Source organism: Ixodes scapularis, unplaced genomic scaffold (genome assembly GCF_016920785.2).
Source record: "Ixodes scapularis isolate PalLabHiFi unplaced genomic scaffold, ASM1692078v2 PGA_scaffold12__126_contigs__length_90152505, whole genome shotgun sequence".
Taxonomy (NCBI): domain Eukaryota; kingdom Metazoa; phylum Arthropoda; class Arachnida; order Ixodida; family Ixodidae; genus Ixodes; species Ixodes scapularis.
In genome coordinates this window covers 28,230,185-28,255,350 of record NW_024609838.1, presented here as the reverse complement: position 1 = coordinate 28,255,350, position 25,166 = coordinate 28,230,185, and the positions used below count along the sequence as shown (strand labels likewise).

The window sequence follows — 25,166 nt, the reverse complement described above, 5'->3', positions numbered from 1 at the left end:
TCCAAATTAATCCTCAGTATCCTTCACTGGGGCTTGCCAGATGCCCGTCGTTTGTATGGCACGTAAAAACCACCAAATTTGACTTTGGTTTAGGTAAGCCGATCCTTGATGTGTTGGCAAAAAGACGTCCCACCTCTGTCTTGCAGCTTTATTGTGAATTTCAGTGTGGTGCATTGCAAGGCGAGCTGTCGCAACCCATGTAAAGTGGGCTTGGCCTCTCTGCGATCCTCCAAGTAGAGTGCTCCCAATGTGCAGAGTCCGGACATGGAGGTCCACTTCACGGTGGGAGAGGCCATCTGCTGCGCCCTGCTGGGTCCGACCTCTCCCCTGAGCCGGGACGCCTGGGCAACCGAGGAAGAGGACTTTGTCGTGAGTTTCTCCGCTTTGCTCACAAACACTCCTCCCAAAGAGCCTAGATTTAAGAGAGGGATCAACTCAAACTATGAAGAGCATCTGTGATTTAATGGTGGATGCCTCCTGTGCAGATTGGTCGCGAGTGTGCAGGCGTTGCGTTGTCGCGTGGTGAGGAGGAAACGGGTGAAGAGGTGGAGAGGCTTGCAGACGATCAATGCTTTTACAGCAATAGCTGCTGTGGGCTCTTTCCACCACTGGAAATGACGTCTGTGTTGATGTGGTAGTAGTTTTAGTAAGCTGTTGTCATTGTTGATGCGGTAGTTGGCGATGTGGGGCATCCGTCGTCGATGTTGCCGAATCCCTTAAAAAGATTGCCTGCCGCCCGCGGGAATCGAACCTGGGTCTGCCACGTGCGAAGCGGAAGCGTTGCCACTGAGCTATGCCACAGCGTTCATAACCTGCTCCATACATAGTATTTTTGTAGTACCCGACGACGCTCACTGCATGTGGTCTTTGGAGAAAAAAAAAAATAGCGCATAACAAAATTCTGTTGTAGCACTGTTAGTGCCAAGAGCTTGTGCCAGGAGACGCGCTTTCATGCACTCTGATACAAGAAAAGAAACAAAAGGGTTCGGAGCAAACTGGTCAGATGTCTATTTTGTTCCAAACGCTCTCGTTCGCACACACCATGGTGTATGAAACCGACGCTGATGCCCGGCGGTCTCACCGTGCCTTGTCATAGCTATCGCTGTGACTGTGCTGCAGATTGACACGGGACTGTTAACGGTTTTTATTACCTCCTCGCGGCCTGTATTGCAAATGCGGCCCGTGAACCGCGTGACCCCGATCAAGCACAATCTAGGCACACCGGCCCTGCCTAGACTTACTGAGTCAGCTATGTTTCGAAGTGACGACACTCCAGCCATCTTCGTCTCTTGGGATTATTGTTGCCAGTTGTCTGAAACTTTATCCGAAATCGCAGGAAACACTTTTTCAGTGTTGAAATTCAGCATTCAATGTGTGGCCACTAAATAAAAAAAAAATAGAGCAATTTAAAAATATTTTTTTGGCCTCTGTTGAAGAATCTGTTCTAAACATTGTAGGCTTTGCACATTTAGCTACATGTGTAAAAAGGTTGTTTCTAGCTGGCCTAGGTACTGAGATATTCCCCCTGCAGATTTGCAAATGCTGTAACCGATGTAGGTAATTTTCGTGAGGACCTAATTTTTGAGAATTTCGCGGCTCGATTATTTTTGGGAAAAATAGATTCTACGAGTATGTTTTTCTATGGTAACAAATTCATGACATAGCACTCTCAGTAGCGAAATTTCATGCCCGGGAAATATTTCCGAAAACTACACTTCATTTAATTCACGAAATATTTAGCCCGGGAAAATAAAGTCGTTTAATGTAGCTCCAAATGTTTATCTTGAGAAGGTGCAGTTTTAGCATTAACTTCAATGCAGATTCGCCTTGCATAGATATATTATAAATTGATATTATGACTCATATATCGATCCACACAATTAAAAACTTGGCAGTGCAGAACAAAAATGGCAGTAGGTTTAAAACTTTAAATATAAAAATAAATTGACTTCTTTAGAGATTTCTTGGGCGCCAAAGACCCATGTCCCCTCATAGCTTCGTAATTCAGTGCTAGCCTGAATTGAAGCTTGTTCGAAAGCTGGAAGATAATGCCAAGGAAGCGTAGGGGTACGTCGTAGCTCACATTGTCCGCGATGATACGAGAAGAATTTGGTCAATAATTTTCTTGTCTCTGGTGTTATTAATATTTCCTAGCCTCTGCCAGGCAGCTCTGCGAATCTGGAGGAGATGGCGTGGTTGGTCCCCGAGATTCTAGACAAGTTCCTGTGCAACCCCAAACCTAGCGTTCGTCAGGTATGTTTGTCTCGCATCTGGCAACTGTGCCTGTGTCGTGAAACGTGCCGGCGGTGATGCGGCGTTTTACGGCCCCGCAGGCGGCCTGCATCTGGACTTTGAGCTTGCTGAAGCGCTGCAGTCATCAGCAGCCTGTGCTGGACAACCTGAAACGCATTCAGAATGCCTTGCTCAACCTCCTTGCTGACCGGAGTGGTGAGGGGTCCCATTCTCAGAATGTGTAGCGGTGTGCATGTTGTTTTGGTTTATTTATCTACAGTATTTATCACAGTACCCTCGGCGTCAAGGGGGCAATAAAGAGGGGAGCGTGTAACTAGACACATCAAAGTAGACAAAAATATTTGTAAAATGCAGTAACAAAACACTCACACACACAAAAAAAAAAATTAATGGCAGTTGGGACGTTTATTTGGAAAAGTTTATTTCTTAACCGCTACTGGGTCAATATGCATGAAATTATTTATTTGGAAAAGTTTATTTTTTAACCGCTAGTGGCTCAATATGCGTGAAATTAGCAAGTATGTTGGTAATTATATAGAGGAGCAGCATGCAAAGTTTCAGCTGTATAAACTAATTTTGTGAGGTTCTACAGACATACAACATGCCTCAGCATGATGTATGAAGTGTGTCTGCTTCAAGATCGTCCGAAAATGGTGCTTAAATTTGTCCCTAGGGAAAATTTTTTATTCTTTTTCCTGTAAAGTGACAAGAAGATTTCAGGCCGGGCAATCTAAGGGCCGTGGTCACGTGTTCGTTGCCTCTTTTGTTCCGAGCGCAGACATGACGCAGAGCATAGCGTCCAAGGGACTGAGCCTGCTCTACGAGCTGAGCGACGAAGAGAGCAGAGGGGAGCTGGTCTCGCTTCTCCTCGAAACGCTCACTTCCGGACGAAGGTCAGTCCCTTGCTTCTTCATTCCGGTTTGAGTCTGTTCAGACGGAGATGTCTTAGAGGAAATGTTTTCTTTCTGGACAGTCTGATCTGGAAGGGCACTAATACGAGGGATGGTACGAAAGTAATCCCCCCAGATTTGTTTCTCGCAATGTTTGGCATGCTTATCAAGCATATATTATTGCTATATTCTTCACAACCAATTATGGTCATCTTTCTTTCGAGTCTTCATTATTATTTATGCTTTTTTCTGGCAACACCGAGTAAGACGCTTGCCGTAAAATCCTGCATGAGTGCACTCCCGCAAGAGATTGGCTATCTTGTTTTTCTGGCTAAATATCTGTAAATTGAAAATTCCGAAACGTTATTCACTACCCCCGGTTTCCGTCGGGCATCATGCGATATTTGATGGGAACCTAACAAATGATAGTACAGTCTCCGTCAATATGAAAGACCCACTGGGAGCGCGTGGCCGAGGCGGTGGCTGGCAGAGGCGCTGCGAGCGCTCCGGGCAATTCCATTCTGCTTCGAGGAAAGGACGCTCACTCGGGCTCAGATAAAGCGAAACACGCTTATCAGATTGTGCTGAGCCTCGAGTGAGCGTCCTCCCCTTGAAGCAGAATGGAATTGCCCGGAGCGCTCGCAGCGCCCCCGCCAGCCACCGCCTCGGCCACGCGCTCCCAGTGGGTCTTTCATATCGCCGGAGACTGTACATCAAAGGCATCGCACCCACTGCACCCAACCTCGGCTGCTATTACGACGTGACACCTTGGTGACTACATCAAGTGGAAATCGAGGAACCACTTTTTGAGATCCGGAAAATACACCAGTCAAGGACGCTTGCCAGGCACCATAGTCTCGCAGATGATGCAGGTGGTTTGGGCTTCATTTTACACAATCGCTGTAGAGGTGTTTGTGTTAGGCTTTTTTATAAAAATTTTATTGCAGATGGATGCTCCTTGTGAAGTATTGATTATGTTAGAACTATTCATTTAATGCGTGATAAAGAAATTTCTTATAGTGTGACGATAACTCTAAGAAGCATTATTCTGGCTGCAGGTCTACGGTTGCTGTCACTCAAGATACGAGACTATTTGATGAAGGCACCCTGGGAAGTGCACCTACCGGGTAAAATAATCACACTTACTCTGCATTTCTCTCATGTTTTATACAGACTTGGAGTCGTAGTTGGGATCCGTTTTGTTTTAATTGCAAACTCGTCCTACTGTGTTGCTTCTAGAATCTTAGGTATGGCATAACCTGTGCAAACCTAGTTTCTGACATGCACAAGCGTCCATTTAGTGTTTAATAGTCTACTGGAAAATTAAAAAAAAAAAATATATTAAGTGTACCACATACCGTAATATCCCGAGTCATCGCCCACCCCCCTACCGCCTGAAATTCATTAAGAAAGTGGGGTGGGCCATGTCTCGGTGGGTGAGCACAAACACTTGAAAAAAAAGCGGAAAAAAAACGCTTATTCTTCTCTGCGTATCTAGCGCTGATGCACAAGAGATACATCAAACTCAAAACTCGATTTAGTTTCATTGTTTTATAGAAAAAAATGCTCACGAAAGAATATTTTACTATAGCGAAGTCGGTTGCTTGCATACGCGCTAGAAACACCGCCGATCTGCACATAGCGCGAACGTTTGTTCCGTGAAAGAATGTCACCACTATGTTCTCCTAGTTAGTAAAAAAAAGAAAAGTCTACAAGAAAATAGAAAAACCGACCAGGCGAAACGAGCGAGCGAGCGAGCGAGCGGACCAAAGAAGCGACCAAGAGCAATGCTGGGAAAGCGGGAAAGCCGGCGGTCGCGTTGGCAAATACTTTGGCGTCGGGCCAAGTCGGGCGCCTTGTCAATCGCAAGCTCTTGCGCAACTTTCTTGTTTGGCGCGTACATACGTGCGTCCGTGCACGGCGGGCTATCAATGCACGGTTGGGACGCTCTGCAAACGTCTGTGTAGGACGTTCCAGCAAAGCTTTATTTACGCGTTGGCTTTGCCTAAAATATTGCACAACCGCGGTCGCGACGGGCGGGAAAAAGGAGCGGGTTCGCGGTGACCTTACTTCGGCGGAGACAGACTGACCTAACACTCCGCGGTTACATTAACAAACTCTTATTTTGTTATCTCCATCGTTTTCTTTTCGCACAGATACACGACCACTTTGGGGTCGCTCACGGAGGAAATGCGTAAACAAAAAGAAGTGTCTTTCCCTCCTTCGTTTTACTTTGTCACGGACGTCCTCCAACTGTAAGGTCTGCGGCCGCGTCATTCGGGTAGGATGAGTGTTCGCGGATCGCAGAGTCCGCGCTGGGGAATTTGAAGGGGTGGGCGATGACTCGGTGTTTTTTCGGAAATCGATATTGGCCCAAAAAATGGGGTGGGCGATGGCTCGGGGATGGGCGATGACTCGGGATATTATGGTAGTTATTTTGTGTACAATGGATGATACCGTATAATACCAACAGACACGGTCTCGTGTTTTATTTTTTAACTTCTGCATGTTGTATCGAGGGATTCTGAAAAACAAAAGCTGATGATGAGCTTGTTGTGAAATAGTGTCCTGTAGATTCCCAGTGAAGGCAGTGCAGTGCACCTTACACTTCTGGTACCATGTGGTTATTAAAAGAAACAGACTGGTAACGTTAATTGATCAACCGCCAGAGCGTGTCGTGCAGCTTGTCAATTCAAAGGGCAGTTGAAACTCGCACCTCCCAAACTTAATGCTGTATGCAGCATGCTTAAGTTTTTAGACACTGCATGGTTTATGCAGAGCGCAATTTTCTGATTTTTGTGCAAAGGTTGAGGTGACGTCAGAAGCCGAGCTCTGATTGGCTCTGATGAAAGGATAGTGAATAGAGCTGAATGCTAGCTGCCTTCAGGTCTGCCCGCTATCCTTCCAATCGGAACCGATCGGAGCTCGGTGTTCCGATGTCACTACAACCCCTGCTCAAGAAGCAGACAAATTTGCGCTCCGCATAGCCATGCTCTTTTATTACCTTTGCTGCGGTGATCACGCAAGACAATTGACTTGATGCTACAGGTTAAGAACAAGACGGGCTCTTTCCACAAAGCCCTTTTTTCGCTCCACTTTAGCAGAGCGAACGCTGGAGATGAGGCGAGGAAAGAGGAGGAAACCACCAATAATGGCGAGCAGGCAGCTTTGTGGGAGGGGCTTTTCCTACTATTCTAAACCTGCAACAGACTATACTGTGGCCGTCAACTGCGCTCTCATTCTACCGTCCGCGCAGGGGTGGGCTCACGACTTACCGCGAGCTCTGTTCGCTGGCCACCGACCTGAACCAGCCGGATCTCATGTACAAGTTTATGCACCTCGCCAACCACCATGCCATGTGGAACTCCAAGAAGGTGAGTGCTGAATGCAAGGGCCCTATGTTGCGCTTTTCGAACTTCCACGGCGACTAGGGAGAAGGAAGTGACGTCAACAACGCAGCAAACTCAGATGAGATGTTGATTGGTGAGAGTCGATGATGATGAATTTCTGCAGAAGGAAACGAAGAAAACGTGAGCTTTGTTTTCTTCTGCGGAAATTCGGCATCAGCGACTCTCACCAATCAACATCCCAGTTGCGTTTGCTGCGTTGTTGACGTCATTTCGTTCTCCCTAGTCGCCGTGGGAGTCCAAAAAGCGCAACATAGAGCACCTGGACCCAACTTGGAGCCGAATGTATTCTTTACATTAACGGTTTTGAACACATACTCCAATGGTGGAGCCCCAGTCAAAAGGTGTATGTGTGTCGCGGCTCCATGTGCTGCAAGTTAAAGTATGTCGCAACATAAGGTCTGCAGGAGATAGTCAGCCTTCAACTTCCCGGATAGAAATGTTCTGCTAAAAAAAAATAATGTTTTTGGCATAAAAAAACGGAACGTCATGGAACATGCGCTTCTATAACCATGTACAGTTTCTCAAAAATTAATGTTGTGCATGATCCACTGAATTGTCATCTCAGTAGTGTTCTGCACCTGCCAATGAGCAGTATTTTACTGGGAGAGAACCATTGGTGCGGCAGCCCTCTTCGGTTTTGGCAGGACCTCTCTTTACGTATGTTATGTCGCAACAAAACTGTAGTTTGTGCTTCTTCAGCAATGCCGTCGAAATTACAAAGTAAGAGGGTTCAAATTTAATGCCGAAATGGCCCCTAAAAGTTGAGTCTTACCAATTACATTTTTGTTTTGTTGCCGACTAGTCAGCTCAAAGTGGCAGCATATATGACGTGGTGGGACGAAGGCGAGACAGGAAAAGAGAGTCTGAGGGAAACAGCTCTTAGACACCACTGGGGGAAGTATGAAAGCTACATATACTTTTTTACAGCAGAGCAGTTAAGGGCTAGTTTCCCCAGTTTTGTGTCAATCACCTCATAAATGTCGACACAAAACTCTGGACAGCTACCGCCATCTATGAGCGACAGCGGCAACCAGACAACCTGCTTGCCGTTGTCTGGTTGCCACTGTCGCTTATAGATGGCGGCAACCTTTCCAGGCCTCTCCACTCCGGTTTTTTCCAGAGCGGAAAGGCTGAATTTCTCTAGGCATTGTCCTAGAAGTCGTCCTCTAGGCAGCATTTTTGAGGTCGTCCCAGAAGTCACCCTTGAGGTCGTCCTAGACGTCGTCCTCTAGGCTTCGTCCTTGAGGTTGTTCAAGAAGTCGTCCTTGAGGTTGCCCCATCATAGTACAGCTTTGCTGGTTTTCCTTCTTCACCAGAGTGGAAAGGCTGAAAGTTTTTTCGTGACGTGGCTTTTGACACCTAACCTTTTAGATGCCATGCTGAAATTTTGGGGCAAGCTTTGTCCAGTTGTCATGAGCGGAATTTCAAATTCCCAAACGAAACGAAAGAATGCTTGCTCGCTCCTTCGATTGAGAGCTTGGTTAGTTAGACGGAGGTGTGCAGTAGTCACTGACACATTTTTTTAAATCCTTTTTCCAGGGGGCTGCATTTGGGTTTGGCAGCATCGCAGAACGGGCAGGAGAACAACTCTCGGAGCGTCTGGGAGACATTGTGCCAAAGCTGTACCGTTACCGGTACGACCCAAACCCCGGGGTTCGGGCCTCCTTCGGTTCCATCTGGGCCTCGCTGGTCAAAGAGCCTCACAAGATGGTGAGCCGTGGGGACCTTCCTTTCAGGCGTGCAGCGAGCAGGCAGCTGAGAACTGGGGCCAGATGCATAGAGTCTCTCTAAAATTAACTGATTTGGTGGTTCTAGGTTATGCTAAGTAAGTTTTTGGATTGGAATTGCGTGCTTATTTTCGCTAATTAAATAGTCACTTCACAAATTTAGTTAATTATTAGATTTACTGCGAGGATTAGCCCCTTATGTTAGGTATGTCCCCCTGGCCTTATAGCTCACCTGTACACATTTGACCTTTCGTGAATTTTCTTCAAATAGATCTATTTGAATTAAAATCGTATAACCCTGTATACAGTCAAATCTCGTTAATTCAAACTCTCTTAATTCAAACTTGTGGATAATTCAAACTAACATGCAGGTCCTGTCCTATGCGTCTCTGTGGGAGAAAACTCCCGGTAATTCAAACTTTGCTTTATCCAAACCGATTTTTGCTCCCCCTTGAGTTCGAATTAACAAGATTAAACTGTATTGCTCCTACTCAGCTTCGATGAGGCAGATATATCTTGCTGGAGGCATCTTGCAGTAAAGCAAATGTACCTCTGTTATGAATGCAGGTGGACAAGTATATGAAGGAGATTCTCCAGGATATTGTGCAGAACCTAACAAGCAACGAATGGAGGGTGCGAGAGTCTAGGTGAGACCTTCCACTATGAGAAACTACACCTTCAACGGCATCGTCAGGAAAAGGTTTTCTTCTATCCCCAAAGTTATTGATAGGGGAAACTGGCAAAATATCTAAGCCTACTTAGAATTTAGGTATAATTTACGTTTTACTCCTTTATTATCATATGTCATTCTGTTCAACATAAAAAGCTGTTACCTTTTATTTTTATTTTTCTCTCGGAACAGTTGTTTGGCATTGGCAGATCTTCTGAGCGGGCGTCGGCTAGACGAAGTCTTGGATCACGTGTCGGCCCTTTGGAGCACCCTTTTCCGAGTCCGCGACGACATCAAGGTAACTTTCATGAGCGCATTCTTGGGGGAAATAAGTAGAAAAGTATTTGGGAAATAACTTGAATTCATGTGACGAGGGTCGACCGGCATGTTGATTGAACTGCTTCTCTGTTTCGTTTGTCTAGTATAAAGGCTCGTTCACACACTGAAGCCTACTTATGACCGAGTATGTTACAAACCCTTGGGTTCTTGTAAGATGAGAGAACACACTCTGGCGCCATCTGTCGGGTAGCTGTGGAACGCTTTCTGTTCCTATATATTTCCTCTTTTTTTTGCGCATCCCTTTTCCACTATTGGCTTGAAACGTTTTTGACAATGTTACGAAAGACCATTTCTCATAAATAATACATGCAAATTTGACCTCACAAGTACAGCAAAATTTTTGCAAAGGTTTTGCTAATATTGAAAAACCTTCGTTGCTGCATTTTCTCGTGGGATATTGCAAAAGGTTGTAATGCACTCACTTGGCCGTGAGCAGTCGCAAGTGCGTGGACCGGCCTTTGAGGCACGGAAATTTGGGCTCTGGAAGTGATCAAGGTAGACAGATGTTTGGGCTCCAAAAATTTCAAAATAGCCAATAAAAACATAATATAGGTTTTGTAGCGTGAGCAACGCTGGGCGAGGTTGAGCAGTTTCGCGGTGCTCTTGGAGAGCCATGCTGCGCATGCACGAGGAGCAGTGATGTCAAACGGCGCACAGCTGGCGCGCCGGAGCTGCCGCCGCCGCGCACTCCGCCGTTGCCGTGCACTCCGCAGCCGCCGCGTGCGCCTCTCCGGTCTGCCATTCTAGAGGAGTGACGTCATAGCTGCGGCAGATGCACTGGCGCTGCCGCTTGCCCAGCTGTGTACCTCCGTTGTGCAGTAGCCAAGTCTGACGCTGCACCGGAGCCGCTTGATAGCGCCTCTCATTTGGTGCGCATGCGCAGAGGTATCAGTGGGGTATACGTATAGTGGGGCGTTTGCCAGTGTGGTATAGCCATGGAGAAGGAGAGTGAAATTGCTGCTCAGCGGCGCAGAAGAGCGGAGAGAAGCTTAACTCATCGGATCCCGAAGTAGTTGCCTGGCAATTAGCGGTTGAGCGTAGGAAGTACGAACAGAAGAAGGCTAAACGTGCTGCGGAGACACCGGAGCAAAGGGAGGAACGTCTAGCAAAGCGGCGTCGCCAGGAGGCTGAGCGACGTGCCGCTCAGCCTCCTCACGCTACGTATATCCTGGAAAATTTTTCATGGGACCAGATATTGGGGCACTTTTGCTCGTTTAAAAACGACAGAAAAATGCAAACGACTCTTGTCATTATATTGCTTCAAAAGAATGAGTCATTGTTTCAACAAGGTATAGTTAAGAAAAATTTATGATTGTTTTCATCGCCCTTTTAGATTCAGATACAAGTTCGGTGTGCGGAAAGCAAGAACTGTGGTGCAGTTTTCCATAATTCCTTGCGCTCGTTGGCCTCACTGCGAGCTAATGCCTGCATTGTCTCTGGCTTGTTTTATTCTGAGACATTTGTGCGTTTTGCATTCAGGAGTCCGTGCGGAAGGCCTGCGACACAGCACTGCAAGCATTGAGCCGGGTGAGTGGAGTTGTGGCAACGGCAGCTACCGTAATATCCCGACTCATCGCCCACCCCCCTATCGCCTGAAATTCATAAAAGAAGTGGGGTAAGCCATGTCTCAATAAATAAAAACAAAAAGTAAAAAAAAAAAAGTCCTTTGTTTTGTATGCATCTAGACTCAAAACTCGAATTAGTTTATTTTATGCAAGAAGTGCTCATAAAAGAATGTTTTACTATTGCAAAGTCCATTGCTTGCGTACGCACGATGAACACCGCCGATTGGCACACAGCGTAAACATTGTTTCGTGTAAGCGCGTTCCTAACAACGCAATATTTTTCTCGTAAATAAAAAAAACAATATCAACAAGGAAATAGGAAACCCAACAAGGCAGTGAGTAAGCGAGCGAGCGAGCGGACGAAAGAAGTGACGAAGAGCGATGCTGAAGAAGCAGGAAAGCTGGCGATCGTGTTGGCAAATACTTTGGCGTCGGGCCAAGTGTTGTTTGGTACATACGTACTGCCACGCGCGTCGCCGAGCGGGCGCGTGCATGGCCGAATGGTTACCACGCTTGACTTGCACGGAAGGTCTAGGTTCGATCCCAGTCCGCGGAATGTTCTTTTATTTATCAGAAATGTCACAAATGAAGATGACGAGAGGACGAACAGTGAACTGAAAATAAGGGTTTAATCGGGGAGGGGGAGGGGAGGGGAGGGGAGGGGAGGGGAGGGGAGGGGAGGGGAGGGGAGGGGGGGGGGGGAGGGGAGATTTGTGATGTGATTAATAAATGCAGTAGCATTTTTTTCGCTAACCGGCACCACAGTACATGTGAGTGTCAAGCGGATAGCTTCAAGCTTTGCTCCCCGATTAGAATGTCCAGTTGGTGGATTAGGTTCCAATTGGAAATCTCAATAAAACTAATCGGATTTCTGTGATTCGAAATGGGATCTCTCTGATGCCAATTGGTACCAATTGATCTCCCTATTGAACCGAATGGGTATTTTTACCTGGGTTCCGCTGCTTGTGTACACCCGCTGCACGAGGACTTGTGCAACCATTCTTTTCCTTTCTGGAGTCGCCCAGCAGTGTCAGCCAGGATCGTTTTGCTCGCAGACGAGCCAATTCTCAAGCACCGGCTCATTTGAAACCTGAATAAAGATTGATATGTATAAAAATGTAGTATCGGCCGATGCTCCTTTATGTTCCTGATTATTTTGATTGATTTAGTTAATCGCGATGCGAAAAAACTTGAGCGACCTGGAGAACACTGCCTCCGCGCATAGAAAGGCATAGGGGACATAAGATAAAACCGGACGAATGTCACCGACATGAATTCTGGTGGAGAGTAGCGGCGACTGCGAGCCGGAAGTGCCGTTACGTTACGGTCTCGTGCGAAAACAGCATAGTTTGACTTCTAAATTTAAAGAGCAGTGCGGAAAAAAAAATTGTCTACTCATATTTAAATAAATACGGTACTTTTGGAGTAGATATTCACGCAGCTTGGGTTGTGTTCCAAATCTTGCTCGAGTAGATCCAAGTTACTACCGTGGGTTGGGTCACATCGTTTGATAACACGGGTAAAGTGATGTCGGATGCCAGTGGCTGTTTGAGCACCAAGGTTCAAAGCCTCCACTCTGGAGTGAGATGGATCGGTAGGTGAGTGTGTTCACGCACCTCAAGCACGTGGAGCAAAAGCTCACGCTGCAGAGTTCAAAACTCCCGGGCTCAATTCGCACCCCTGCCCTTTCGATCTGTACGAGCACCGTACCAGCGTGCGGTCTTGTACCATTACCGCGTGATGCACGTTAAGACCCAAGGTTAGCAGTGATGCTGCACTGGCAAAATTTCTCATTTACGGCGTAAACCAGCGTCGTCATACCTCAAAGGCTGGCCTACTTTGGACTGTTCAAAGGGGAACGTCAGGTTTTTCTTTTTTAAGCAAATTTTGGAGCACGGCCTTGAAGAGCCAAAAACACCACTCGCAGGCTTGCATCCGGACGTGCGACGTGCAGACTGGCCACAGCGGGGAGAGGGCGCTTGAAGTGATCCTGCCGTGCCTGGCCGAGGGACTGTCCAGTCCTGTTGCGGAAGTGCGCCAGTCCAGGTGGGCTGGCTTAACCTCGTCCATCGGCGGAAGTATGGTGCCCGGAACGCGTGTCCGGCGGCGACACTCCCATTTGCTCATACTTTCTGCCGGGACTTCTAGCACTGACCGCCGGGATCGCGACATCCGACAGCATGACACACCGGCTTCCTAGACGTCATTTGGGGCCACTTTGGGACCAATTTTGATGTACTATGGGCGAGATTGGATGCTAAATACACCAGTTGGGACGCTTTCCAGGCGTTGTAGCGGAGGCAATGTTTATTAGACTCAATAAAGCACCAGGTGTTCATGAGAAAAAAAGAACCACCGTTTTTTTATTGCAAAAACAAACTACTTGCCACCATACTCTCAGTTTCTGCCCGAAATGTAGCGCTAGCAGTTGGGGCCGAGTGCCACAGTTTCAGAACTTTCCCTTTACCAATTCAAGAGCCGTAAGTGGTTTTTGGAAATTACAAAAATGGGGACCGGTTTTCAGCATTGCATGCCACTCATCCTCCTGCATTTGCGGGCTCCATTGGCCGCCATTTTCTCTTTAAAAATATTTGAAAACCGCTCGTAAATTTCGAATTGGCTAATGGTAAGTTTCGAAACTTTAGTCCCAGCAGATAGCGCTAGTACTTTCGGGCATCAACCAAGTGTTCATCAAGGCATAGTTTATTTTTGTTGTGAGAAAAACACGGTTCTCTTCTGTTTCAAACATCCAGTGTGCGTCTGATAGGCTGATGGTTCATATTGGGAAGCCCGTGGCATTGTGCTTGCCGAAGACGATGGTGCCACGAGCTGTGAAACACCGAAAGTGCTGACAGCACTTTGGGCGTCTCACAGAACATTGGCCAAACTTCCTTCGCAAAAACTGCATCATGGAGAAAGACGGTAGGTGCCATATTGGTCACTGCTGAGGAGCCACTTTAGTGAGGTACATAGTGTCTTGTCCTTAATTGGTTTTGCATAATTAACATTTTGATTATGAAAAGTAAGCGTAAGATCCTGCAGTGAAAAGGTTAAAAATGCTAAAGAAAGATGTTAAGAAAACCCAGAGACGAGACATAGAAAATCAACCAATTTTGTATTATAAAATAAAAGGAAAGAACTAAATAAAATAAACAAGAAATCAGAATATTTACAAAGTTTGGATCAGTTAAAAAACTTGGACCAGTAGCAGTGTTGCCATCACTTCGACAACCGTAAGGTTTTGTCGTGGGGATGTGGGTTAAATTGGGGTAAAGCGTCGAAATGCGGGCGTCCTAAGACTTGCCTTTCGGTCTTGAACCGATCGAAGGTCTGGCATGCTGGTGACTTCTTTTCAAACACTCAGTCTCGCCCGACCGTCATCGAGCCGGTGTTGGTTGTTGCCTACGATCTGGTGGCCCGTTCCTGGTTTCGGGCGCGTCCCAAGCGCTCAGTCTTGGCTGCCGGCCGCCGGCTGTTCCCCACCGACTCTATCGCTCAAATGCTTGTGCTTTTCCGTGCACACCTTCATCGTCCTTCCCTCTTCTTCTAATAACGTCCACATCATCACAATCCCAATTAGAAACTCGCACAGCGTCATTGAAAAAGTCTAAATCGGCAAACTTTAGGAAAACTCGGAGTGCGTTGGAAGCGCTGTAGTGTGGAGAAGCCACCGCTCGCGTTGCTGGCTGGGGGTGTGAAAATGTAGATCCTAACAGACGGAAAACCACGCGGGCGTGTTGAAGTTGCACAAAGCATGCGCCCTAAATCTATAGATTGTTTATAACATTGTCAAAAGTTTTTTTCGTTCTAATAGAGGAACAATGATGTGCGGATAAATAGGAAACTTATGGAAATCGCAAATGTTCACAGCTACCCTATAGTAGTTGGCGGTGGTGTGTTCTTTTGTCATAAGTGATCGCAAGAGATTTGTAATGTACTCAGTCATAAACAGTCTCAAGTCTCTGGCCGAGCCTTTATAGAGTACTTAACTTCAAGAAGTCCAACTTGTGGCGAAAATTGCAGTATCCGATTAGATTTCGGGAAGATTGTCGGAGGCCGCTGGTGCGGGAGAAATATCTCATCGCATGCTCCTTAGAAATGGCCTTGCTTTGTTTCCCGTGCAGCCTGTCGACGCTTGTTCAGCTGAGCCGGGGTGCGGGAGTGCTGCTGAGACCTCAACTCCCACTGCTCTTCGGGGCATTGCTGAACGCCCTCAGCGAACTCGAGCCTCAAGTCCTGAACCAGATCAGCGTGCGAGCTGGTGCCGATGTCAGGGACAAGGTAATTAATGAGTTACCGTGCAAGTTATTGCACGGGTTATTGTGCAGGTTATTACACGGGTAATTGCACAAAGTTTTGCACAAGTTATAGTGCAAGTCATTGCACAGCTTACTGCCAAGCTTATTGTGCAAGTTGTCACAAAAGTGATTGCACAAGTTATTGCACAACTCAACATGCAGCCAAAAATTGAAGTGCAAACATGCTGCAAGACTGCCCCATGAATTACAGGTTTCATGTGTAAGCGTGTTTCCGTGTCCCTAGCAGGGGGGTAAAGGTGGGTGAGGAGGAGTGGCAAATCCCGTGCGCCGACATCCTGGGTCCCGAGTGAACGATAGCGAAAGAGAGCGACAGAACACGAGAGAAAGAAGGCAACGTTGCCATGGTAAACGCGAAGAGTGTAAACTCTCAGCAATATAAACAGTGATAATTTAACCTTGTAAACTAAATTCTGAGCTATTCTAACGCTTATAAAAAGCAATAAAGTCATTACGCTGCATTAACTTCCCTTCTGTCGAAATCTCGGAAATCTGGTGGTTGCGCAGTTTCGTATTCCTCAACCGCGCCCAGCCGCGCCCCACCAGCGAAGCCGGGTATATGGTTCAGTTTAGCGTTAACGCGAGGCCGTACATCTGCGCGCTATGCAAAAAGAAACCTTCGAAAGGAACGCGAGTATTTTTCCACCGGTAAGTTCGTGGATTGTTGAAGTTCACGAAACTGCTCTGATGATGTAACCGTGTTTGGGACCCAGAGGGTCTGCCTGCATGGTCCGCCGCTTGCGGCAGCCAGAATGTATGGGAAAATGGCGGACCTTTTCCTCTAGATTTAGTATATGATCTCTATGGTCCCTAGGGATCCTGGGTTGAATTTCCACCCATGTGCCTTTCAATCTGGACGAGCATCTATACCGGCATGCGGTCATGCATCACTGCTGCGTGGTGCACTTTAAAGATTCGACGCTAGCTGTGATGCTGCACTAGCTAAATTTCCCATCTACAGCTGAGACACGAGACGCCCATTGGGGCTAACTAGCTTCTTGCTGTTTGAACGTACACACAACACAGCTGTCGATTGACGAGAATTTTGTCATGATGCTGTGTTTAAAGAATGTGATAATGAGAGTGACCTCAAGTATTCTCTAGATTGTGCTTTGAGCTTGTTTCCTTGGCGTGCATATCGAAGTTGCCAGACTGAATTTTGGAAAGGGTCTATTGCAACTGTAAGCATGATACTTTTTTTTTTTTTTTTGTAAAAGGATGTGCAATTTACTGCACATTATTATAAAACAGCTTGTGGAAAACGATTGAACGGGCATCCAGAAAGTATATACAGTCGAGCAAGGTTATATCACATTCGGGTATTTCGAATTATTATTTATATCAAGCAGTCCAAACGTCCCCTTGAAAATCACATGTAATAGTATAGGAGCATTGTCTTTGTATCCAACTCCCATGGCGGGAACACTCGATATAGCGAATGAAGCCCGGCCGCCTGTTGCCTTTCCCGCGATCACATTGTGTCAGTGGCGAGCACATCACTTGCGTTGTGTGGCTGGCAGACCGCTAGGTCGGCATACATGCGGGAAGATATGCAACGAAAGAGCAGTTGTGAAAAAAGAGAGACAATGAACCATAAAAAAAGAAAAGTGGAGGATGGCAAAAGCAAGGAAAAGGGCACGCGTGCGTGCATAGGAAGAGCAGGGAATACCCGCTGTTGGAACGGTAGCCTGCGTCCTTTCTCTGAACCTGATGATGCTGCGGGACTCTCTAACCCCAAAATAAAATAAGCAAAAAAAAAAAAAAAAGTCTTGGGCAAGTTGAGTGTGTTGACAACAGTTGTGCAATGGCACTTTGAATGCCTTACCTTTGTTTACCTTTTTCTTTTGCCGTTGATGCTTTGGCCGTTTTTTTTTTTTTTTTGCCTTTCTTTATTTTTGCTGCCTGAATTTAGTGAGCTTTCTTTTTTGTTGCTTGCCTTAATTTTTTTTATGGGTCAAGAAATTTTTTTTATGCGTCTCCTTTTTCCTTTTTTTTTAAAATGATTTTCTTGTTTTGTTGCTTATGCTGTGTGGAGGTCGCAGCCAGGCGCGCGTGTAAGCGCAGCAGTGTTTGCGGTCTCCGCCAGCTATGCTCTACTGTATTTAACGGCTCTTGGATGCTCTATTTGGTATGCTCCCGTTTGTCCTGACCTTCGGTATTAGCAGAGATGCCAGGAAATTCTAACTGGAGCTTAAGTTAGCATATTTTTTATACCAAATTATTGATATATTAAACTACTTTACGATCCCTTTTGAATTCGATATATCCGGGTTGGACTGTAGTTCTCTTCTAATCCTCCAACTTCTTATAAATTGGTTTGTAGTCACAGTTATCAGTAATCCTCAACGAAATAAGACTACTCGACACTCTCTTGAATCAAGTGTGTAGAACGTTGAACTCAGTGCCATTGCAATTTTCAAATGCAGAGAGTGCACCTCTGAACTAAGCATACCGCATAAAACTGTCCCTAAATGGCAATACAAGCTGTACACTACGATCGCCACTCAGCCTCAGCTTCTGGAGTTCCCTCGTATTTTTAGGACGCATTGAGAATGGATATGCATTATAATGATGTGGATTCTGAGAAGGATATTGTGTATGTTGGTTTTTCTTGCAGCTTGATGCTGCGCGCGTGGCGGCCACAAAGTCTACGCCAGCCATGGAAACAATCAATCACGTGAGTGATCCAGGTTCTAATTGGCTTACTTTGACTGATTGGTCGACGAGCTTATTGGTCGGTTTATACATTATTTCATTGTCTCGTTAGTTTGTCTGTGCCCAGCAGCAAGGGCTGTCATTGGGACGGTGCAAGATGAGTAGCGTCCGAGAAATGAAAAATGCATGTTGCAAAAATCTAATCGGGTTGTAAATGTTTCCACAATAGATTGGCAGTGTAGAAATTCACATAATCGTTTGTAAGAGCGCCCTCAGATGGATGGGTGACAGTAACTACTACATCCTTTGTATCGGGCGGTAGTTTGCGCCACCTAGCCTAAGGACATTTACACCCCTCCCTTACAAATCTTGCTGTAAATTTTGTCTCTGGTTGAATCATCCAACCCACCAACATTGTGTAGTGTCATGCTTCTCTAGAACTTTTCTTTCTCTGGACCAGTGGTTCTCAAATGGGGGTTCGCAAACTCTTTGGGGTCCCTGAAGGCCTTTTTAGGATCCACGAAATCCTCCAAGCAATAAAACTTTTACAATTTTTTTATTGATGCTGGCTGTTTCACAAAGCTAACTAGACCAAACCATGCATGCCGAGTCAGTTAGATTTCTTTATTTACTCTCCTGTCATTGTAATCATCTCCCTCGTTGGATGGGGTCCCCTTTCACTTCTGCCGACCCAAAAGAACCACTGCTCTAGACCCTACCTGCAGTGCAGTGTTACCAGATTGCTACAGCCCAGTGGATTCCATTTTGAGAGTGCGTGTGCATTGCATTGAAGTCGACCCAGTCGAGGTTCTATAGCGTGACTCCAGTGAATCTTGCGCCCTAAAACAAGCGGTAAAAATTGATGCCTGCACATATAAAGCTGAAACTTTCACCAAATGTGCTTCGAGGAGGGACATTTTTAGTCGATGAAATTTTTAGGTGTAGCTCTCTTTCAGTGGAAAATGAGACTAACAAACTTGCCAGGGCCAACGGTGGACGGGTTTGCAGACAACTGAGTTAGCGGTGCTTGTAACCCGTGGCGCCACCTTCTGACCGACCAGCGAGCAGACGACGCACTCTGTCGTCTGCTCGCTGTGCCTATTGGGGGATGGCACCATGCATTACTAACTTGGTCGTCTGTGAAGCAGAGGAGGCAAGGAGGAAAGCCACAATGTTGGCTTTCCTCTTTGCCTTGTCTTCTGTCTGGACATCCTGGTGGATGTCCAGTCAGAAGACGAACTGCCGGAGTTCAACTTTCACTTCATATGGCGGTGAAGTGTCGCTCTATGCGTTCTGTAGTATCTTGTTTGGACACCCCTGTGCCGGTACTTTTATTCATGCGGTACGTTCAGGAACATTTTGAACCAGATCACACAATGACGGCCGAGTATGAGTTGAAATTTTCCAGAAGAGTAAAGATAATTAAAGAAAAAAACTGGGTCGAGCGGTGTTCCAATCACGTTTCTCTGCATGGCAACCGTGTGTGTTGCCAACTCCGCTACGCACGCGGCGGCTGACCGTGACAAGTTGGTTGGTCTCGTTGTTTTTCCAGAAAGGGAGCTATGCCTTAAAATTTCATCGGTCAAACTGCAACACCTCAAAGCACATTCGGTGGAAGTTTGAACATTCTATCTGCGGGCATCGATTTTTTTCGGCTTGTTTTACGGCGCAATGTCCACTGGGAGCCACTCTATAGACTAACTCCTCCTACCGACACCTGCTTCTTCCTCTATCGTGGACTGTTAATCCGCGCCCGCTCTGCGTCCGCTCTGCGCACCTCGCAGTGCGTCCAGTTTGTGGACGCTTCCGTCCTGACCGCCCTGGTTCCCCGCCTGGTGGAGCAAGCCAAGAGTTCGGTGGGTCTGGGCACGAGGGCGGGCTGTGCCCACCTGGCCGTGGCGCTCACCCACCAGTGCCCTCTGGAGCTGCAACCTCACGCCGGTGGGTCTTGCTCTTCTCTCTCCAGGAGTCTTACAAAGGTCACATTTGAGCAGACTTTGCTCAGGAGTACGATGCCCGGAATGTATCTCCGACTGGTGTGTTGAATTGATTTGAATTGAATTGGTTTTATTTAGACATTAAGTCTAGGGTAACGTGGCAAAAGGCAGATTGATTCTTCCTGACGTGACCCTATTTCCCGTTTCCACTGCTCAGCAGGTGTATACAAAAACAATACACATTAAAGAAGTACAAGAAGATACAGTAGTGCACCAACATTGAGAACAGTGTATAGTGTATAGAGTTTATACAATCGTCGGTGCTTGTCTTAACTCTTCGGAAATACAAAATAAACCATGTAATACAACTCAAAAGCAATGATGCACAGGCAGAATAGCGTCCTATTCCGCCCGTGCATCGAAAGAGGTACCAAAGCTGCAAAAGCCGGAGTGTCGTGCTGTCGGATGTCGCAGTTTTGGCGGCTGGTCGTGGAAGTTTTGGCAAAAAGCACGAGAGAATGCGGGCGTCGCCGTCGTCGCGGCGTTTCAACTCCTGGACCGGCGCACCAGTGCTCGGTGTGGAGCGCACTTCACAGTACTCAAGCAGGGCACCACAAGCTATGAAAACGGGCACCACGCAGAAATTTCCGTAGCAACTCGCGCGGACGCTGTGATGTGGTGGCATGGCATAGGCTCACGTCACAGCGTTCGCACAAGTTGCTATGAAAACTACCGCGCGGTGGCCGTTTTCGTCGCTCGTGTGTCCTCTGTTTAAAGGTGCTCATTAGACAACTTCTTGGCTTGATGAACAAACTTTCTTTTGAGTTTTCATGTGCTGTCAAACACTCCACAATAAACACAGTTTTTGGGGGATAAATTGACTTATGTCATATATTTCACAAATGTTTCTTGTGTGGCATACCTGATTCTGGTCAGTAGGCCTATGTAGAAGAAATCGTCAAATATCCGCTTTGTATCTGTAGCCATTCATATGGCAAATCATAATTTTATCTTGCACCATATTTAGATGCATGTCTGATAATTCAAACCTTTGATAATTCAAACGGAATTGGTGGCTTCCTAACGTTTGAATTAATGAAAGTCTACACTATCATACTATAGGTTTTCTTTACAAGCATCACCATGTCCTGCCTACTAGTGTAAAACTTCTAATTCATGACGCATTATTAAATTCTCTTTTATCCTACTGTCACCTAGTTTGGGGAGCTATGACAAGTTCCAACCCGAACAAGTTGTTTGTATTGCAGAAGAAGGCAATGCGGGTCGTAGTTAATGCGTCGTATTGCGCGCATTGTGAATCTCGTTTTTTAAAACATACACGGCATCCATTAGCATAAATGCAATCGTTCATTGCCACAAATTTCTAAATTAAGCGTAAAAATATATCAGATATGGAGCGCGCAGCGTCGGATTCTGGAGACTGCCTCGTTTTTGAACTAATTACCGGCTTTAGATGATTCAACATACACTTCCAACTTGACAAAATTTTAAAAAAGAAAATGTTTATATTGATTCGATAAATACGAAAGCATTATATAAAATATTTTCCTTCTTCCGATAAGTGTTTTATTTATATATCACCAATTGTTTGTGTTTTTTTTGTCTTACAAATTTGTATTATTCCTGTCGGCCGATATGCCAGTAGGGGGCAAGGGGCTTCGTCAGGCTGCACTTCTGCAGCTTTTCTCCCCGCCTTCATCGCCCATTTGTGATATGGGAGTAAATAAAATTAATTGAATTGTACATGGCTGGCTCTAAAGCCTCTAAAGAAGCGATGCTTCAGATTAACGACACCTGATACATCGTAATATCAGCTGTGCCCCTTATAACAGGCGGTAGCTTGCGCCACCTATAGCCTAAAAACAATCTTGGTGCTTAAAACCATTGTTGCCAGTTGTCCAACGCTTTATCTGAAATTGTGGGAAGCGCTTTCCTGTCCCCCAGATGTATTAAAGACTGAGCAAAACAATATCTCCTGAGCTTCTAAGGATCGGGAAGTTGTATATTTTAACCGTGACGATCGCTAACTGCCAACACTTTTTATATGCGACTTGGGCCAACAGTTAACATTGCTAGCTTGCACAGAGCGTTTTTCGTCTCGTTTAATTGCGGCCTGTCATACGGGTTCATTAAGATCGACTCAAACTGCACTCAATTGATCGGTTTCTTTGTGAGGCCATGCTCCTTTCTGCATTGTTAACTTTTGGCTGTACTTAAAGTACCGTGGAACTAAGGGGAGATGTGAGCCTAAATGCGGCATTGTTGTGCAAAAAATCTGATTTTGTGTTTTAAGCTGTTTTATTACCTTTGAATCTTGATGTTTTATGTATACAATAATTAGAACCAAATATGATCGCAAAATTAGTCAAATATGCGTTTGCGGTTCCTCAAATTGTGCACTGTTCTTCAAATTATGACGTTGCCCGCCATCATATTTTTTGTGCACCACAGAGAGGCCGGCCGTCTCTTATCAATTGTATTCTTCTGTAGCCTAATTTTTCATAAAAGATAAACAAAAAAAATTCTTTTCCTCTTCACAAAACAGTGTCGCTACACATCTATAGCAATATACAAACACATTTTTTTTCTAAGTTTGGGGCATCTTTGCAGCTTGTACACAATAATTTTTGTTCTTAAAGGGGCACTAAAGATGGTTCTGCGATCGTCTGTTCTTGGTCATAACTGATTCTACAGGCCCTAAGTATCCTAAAAATTAAAAAAATTACAATCGCGCGACGCCGATTTTCTTATTAAAAACGTGAGGAAAGGTCTGGACACACCCTCTTTCTGAGCGGATTTTTCTGCTCGGCAAAGGCAGGGCATACCCCAGCAGCGGTGTCAGCGTGGGGAAGATGGGCGCTTGTCGGCCAATCGCAAGCTGCCTCTCTCTGCCTTTTGTGATTGGCCGACGAGCGCCCATCGTCACCGCGCTGACACCGTTGCTGAAGTATGCCCCGCCTTTCCTGAGCGGAAAAATCTGTTTAAAAAGGGGGGTGTGTCCGGACTTTTCATCACGTTAGCGTCGTGTGATTGCAATTTTTGGATTTTTAGGATGCTTAGGGCCTGCAGAATCAGTTTTGACCAAGAACAGACGATCGCAGAACCCTCTTTAACGCCCCTTTAATATTGTTCTATCACAACCCAATTTGCCATGCATATGCTTTAAACTATATAGATTGCAACTATCAAAGTTTGGTTAGAAGATATATTTCAATATGAAAACTTCAAGAAACTTTTGTTAGCCTTTCGAAAATGCTATGTTTGCAATTTGCAATTATTTTAAGATATGAGGTCTCACGCACATTATTTTTGTTGGTCATTGCACTCGGTGGTTTAAAAGGGGAGAATTAGTTTAATTTACCAGGCTATCTTAAGTGTATTTCATGCCTTATATGTGTGTGCAAGAATACGGCTTTTTTGCATGTGCATTGCATCCAGAACATAGCATACCAAGCTATATCGAGACCAATGTAAGGTTTATAAAAAAAAGATCAAGCACTATGAGCTCTGAAAATTTTATTCAGTTATTGTATATAAAATACAAAATGCGTTTTCGCCTGACACATGCCCTCTTAATGTTAAGTTTCTACTTTTAACATTTGTGGTTCATTTGCTGCAGGAAAGCTCCTACGTGCCTTTGTGCATGGGCTGAGCGACCGAAACGCCACCGTGCGTCGCTGTTGCGCCACAGCAGTGGGAAACCTGGCCAAGGTAGGTTTCAGAAACAAGTACAATATCAATCAATCGATCATTTCATTTATGGCCTCAAAGCCAACGGAGCACATAGGCAAAAAGCTGCCAAAGGAAGCTTGATGGGATCTGGGGCCCGTCTCAAATTTGTGAGCTCAACATTTATTTTAAAAAAAAGAAAAAAAAAAAGAAAATATGTGTAAAGTGCTACCTACATTTGAGGTGCTAGGCCACGGGGAGATTTTATGCATGCCGTTTTACAGGCAGTTCCAGATCGCTATTCTTTTCAGTTGTTAAAAAAGCAGTTTAAATAAACCAATCAGTGCAGTGCAGTCAAACTTTGCATGAAGTCGCCTTACGGCGAAGCCTTTATCATGCTAAAATTTCGCCGGCGTAGGGTTCTGCATTTATTCGAAAATAGGTCAACCTCTTCACAAACAACGCCTGCACATGTATTTCTCTGCAACGCTCAAGAAGAGCCAATCGTTGCGATTTACAGAAGAGGCCCGACAAGTGACGAGATGCCGATAACGTCGGAACGCAGATATAAGATCTGTGTAGATTGCATTTTTTTTTATTACACATTATTTCTGTTTTGCCATTTGCCGTCTCCTTTTGTAAGTCTTGATGATTAGTCTCCATGGGTTCCGCAGGAAAGTAGATGCACAGGTCTGCTTATAAAAGGGTCGACCTATTTCCGAATGATTTTTTGGGTAGGTGTCTGAGTAAAATTTCAAGAAAAGAAAAACTTGGTATTTCCAGTGTGTACGAAGGAAAGAGAAGCAAACCTTTGGGTTGAGGCTGCTACTAACAAATGGCACCACAAGGGGCAAAAGCTTTAAAACTGCTTAGAGATTAACATCCTAATGCTGATCCAGCGTATGCGAGCGTGTGTGGTGCCATCTGTGATTGGCAGCGTCAACCAGACGGGGTTTTCTTCCATTCTTTTCCCGCTTGTAAGGAAACGACAAGGTATTCTTTTCTTGCATTTGTTTTTCGAAAACCTACAGTCGCAAAATTTGTGTACGATAAATGTACCGCCTAAAAACACCTTTGTTCAAAGTTTAATTGCACTGCATCAACTTACTTATTTATTCGGATTTTTTTAACGACCGAATGGCGCTCTGAAGTTCCTTGTATTTGGGCAAGTCAGTAGTGCAGTCCGCCGGCTCCGAAGTTCACTTTGCGACGAGATTTTCAGACACGACCAATGGCAGACAATGCAGACCGTGAAGGGTCCTTCGACGAATTTGTGAAATTTACGGACTGAACAGTACGAGCGAAGGAATGGTGTGGAAATAGGTCCGAATGTGGAAGGATGGGCGACGGGGCCCTCGTGGTACGTTGAGGAGAAGTGGGTCGTCTTTGGATGCGGACGGTCTGGGGGCAGTGAACGAAAAAAATTCTGGAGAACCGACACTTTGCAACTTTTGATCTTATAACATGTGTCGCTGAAGTTTCGAAGTCATTACTTTATCAATTGATCGCAAAGCATATCAGTAGAGCAACCTGTTTTCACGCTGAATATCAGATGGGCTGGCTTAATACTCAGGCAGCAGACTCTCATTGAGAAGGTATAAAAAAGAGAAGGGCATGTGCTATAATATGACAAATGTCTTAACGTTGAGGGGGATCAGTGCCTGGGCGGGCCAACACATGGCAGCTCCAAGCTTGGGAGCGAAAGCTCGTGCTG

At 45.6% G+C, this 25,166-nt stretch overlaps 1 protein-coding gene across 1 annotated transcript in view; it reads left to right on the top strand.

Moving 5' to 3' along the window:
* Positions 1-25,166, top strand: part of LOC121835355 (proteasome adapter and scaffold protein ECM29-like) — an 86,894-nt gene that overhangs the window by 33,321 nt on the left and 28,407 nt on the right. The window contains exons 20-34 of the mRNA XM_042289483.1: positions 256-369; positions 2,155-2,253; positions 2,334-2,448; positions 3,032-3,146; positions 4,202-4,270; positions 6,400-6,517; positions 8,093-8,263; positions 8,848-8,927; positions 9,143-9,248; positions 10,769-10,816; positions 12,782-12,900; positions 14,979-15,135; positions 17,788-17,847; positions 19,610-19,766; positions 23,403-23,494. Coding sequence (XP_042145417.1) covers positions 256-369; positions 2,155-2,253; positions 2,334-2,448; positions 3,032-3,146; positions 4,202-4,270; positions 6,400-6,517; positions 8,093-8,263; positions 8,848-8,927; positions 9,143-9,248; positions 10,769-10,816; positions 12,782-12,900; positions 14,979-15,135; positions 17,788-17,847; positions 19,610-19,766; positions 23,403-23,494 — 1,620 coding nt within the window. The remainder of the gene's footprint in view (positions 1-255; positions 370-2,154; positions 2,254-2,333; positions 2,449-3,031; positions 3,147-4,201; positions 4,271-6,399; positions 6,518-8,092; positions 8,264-8,847; positions 8,928-9,142; positions 9,249-10,768; positions 10,817-12,781; positions 12,901-14,978; positions 15,136-17,787; positions 17,848-19,609; positions 19,767-23,402; positions 23,495-25,166) is intronic.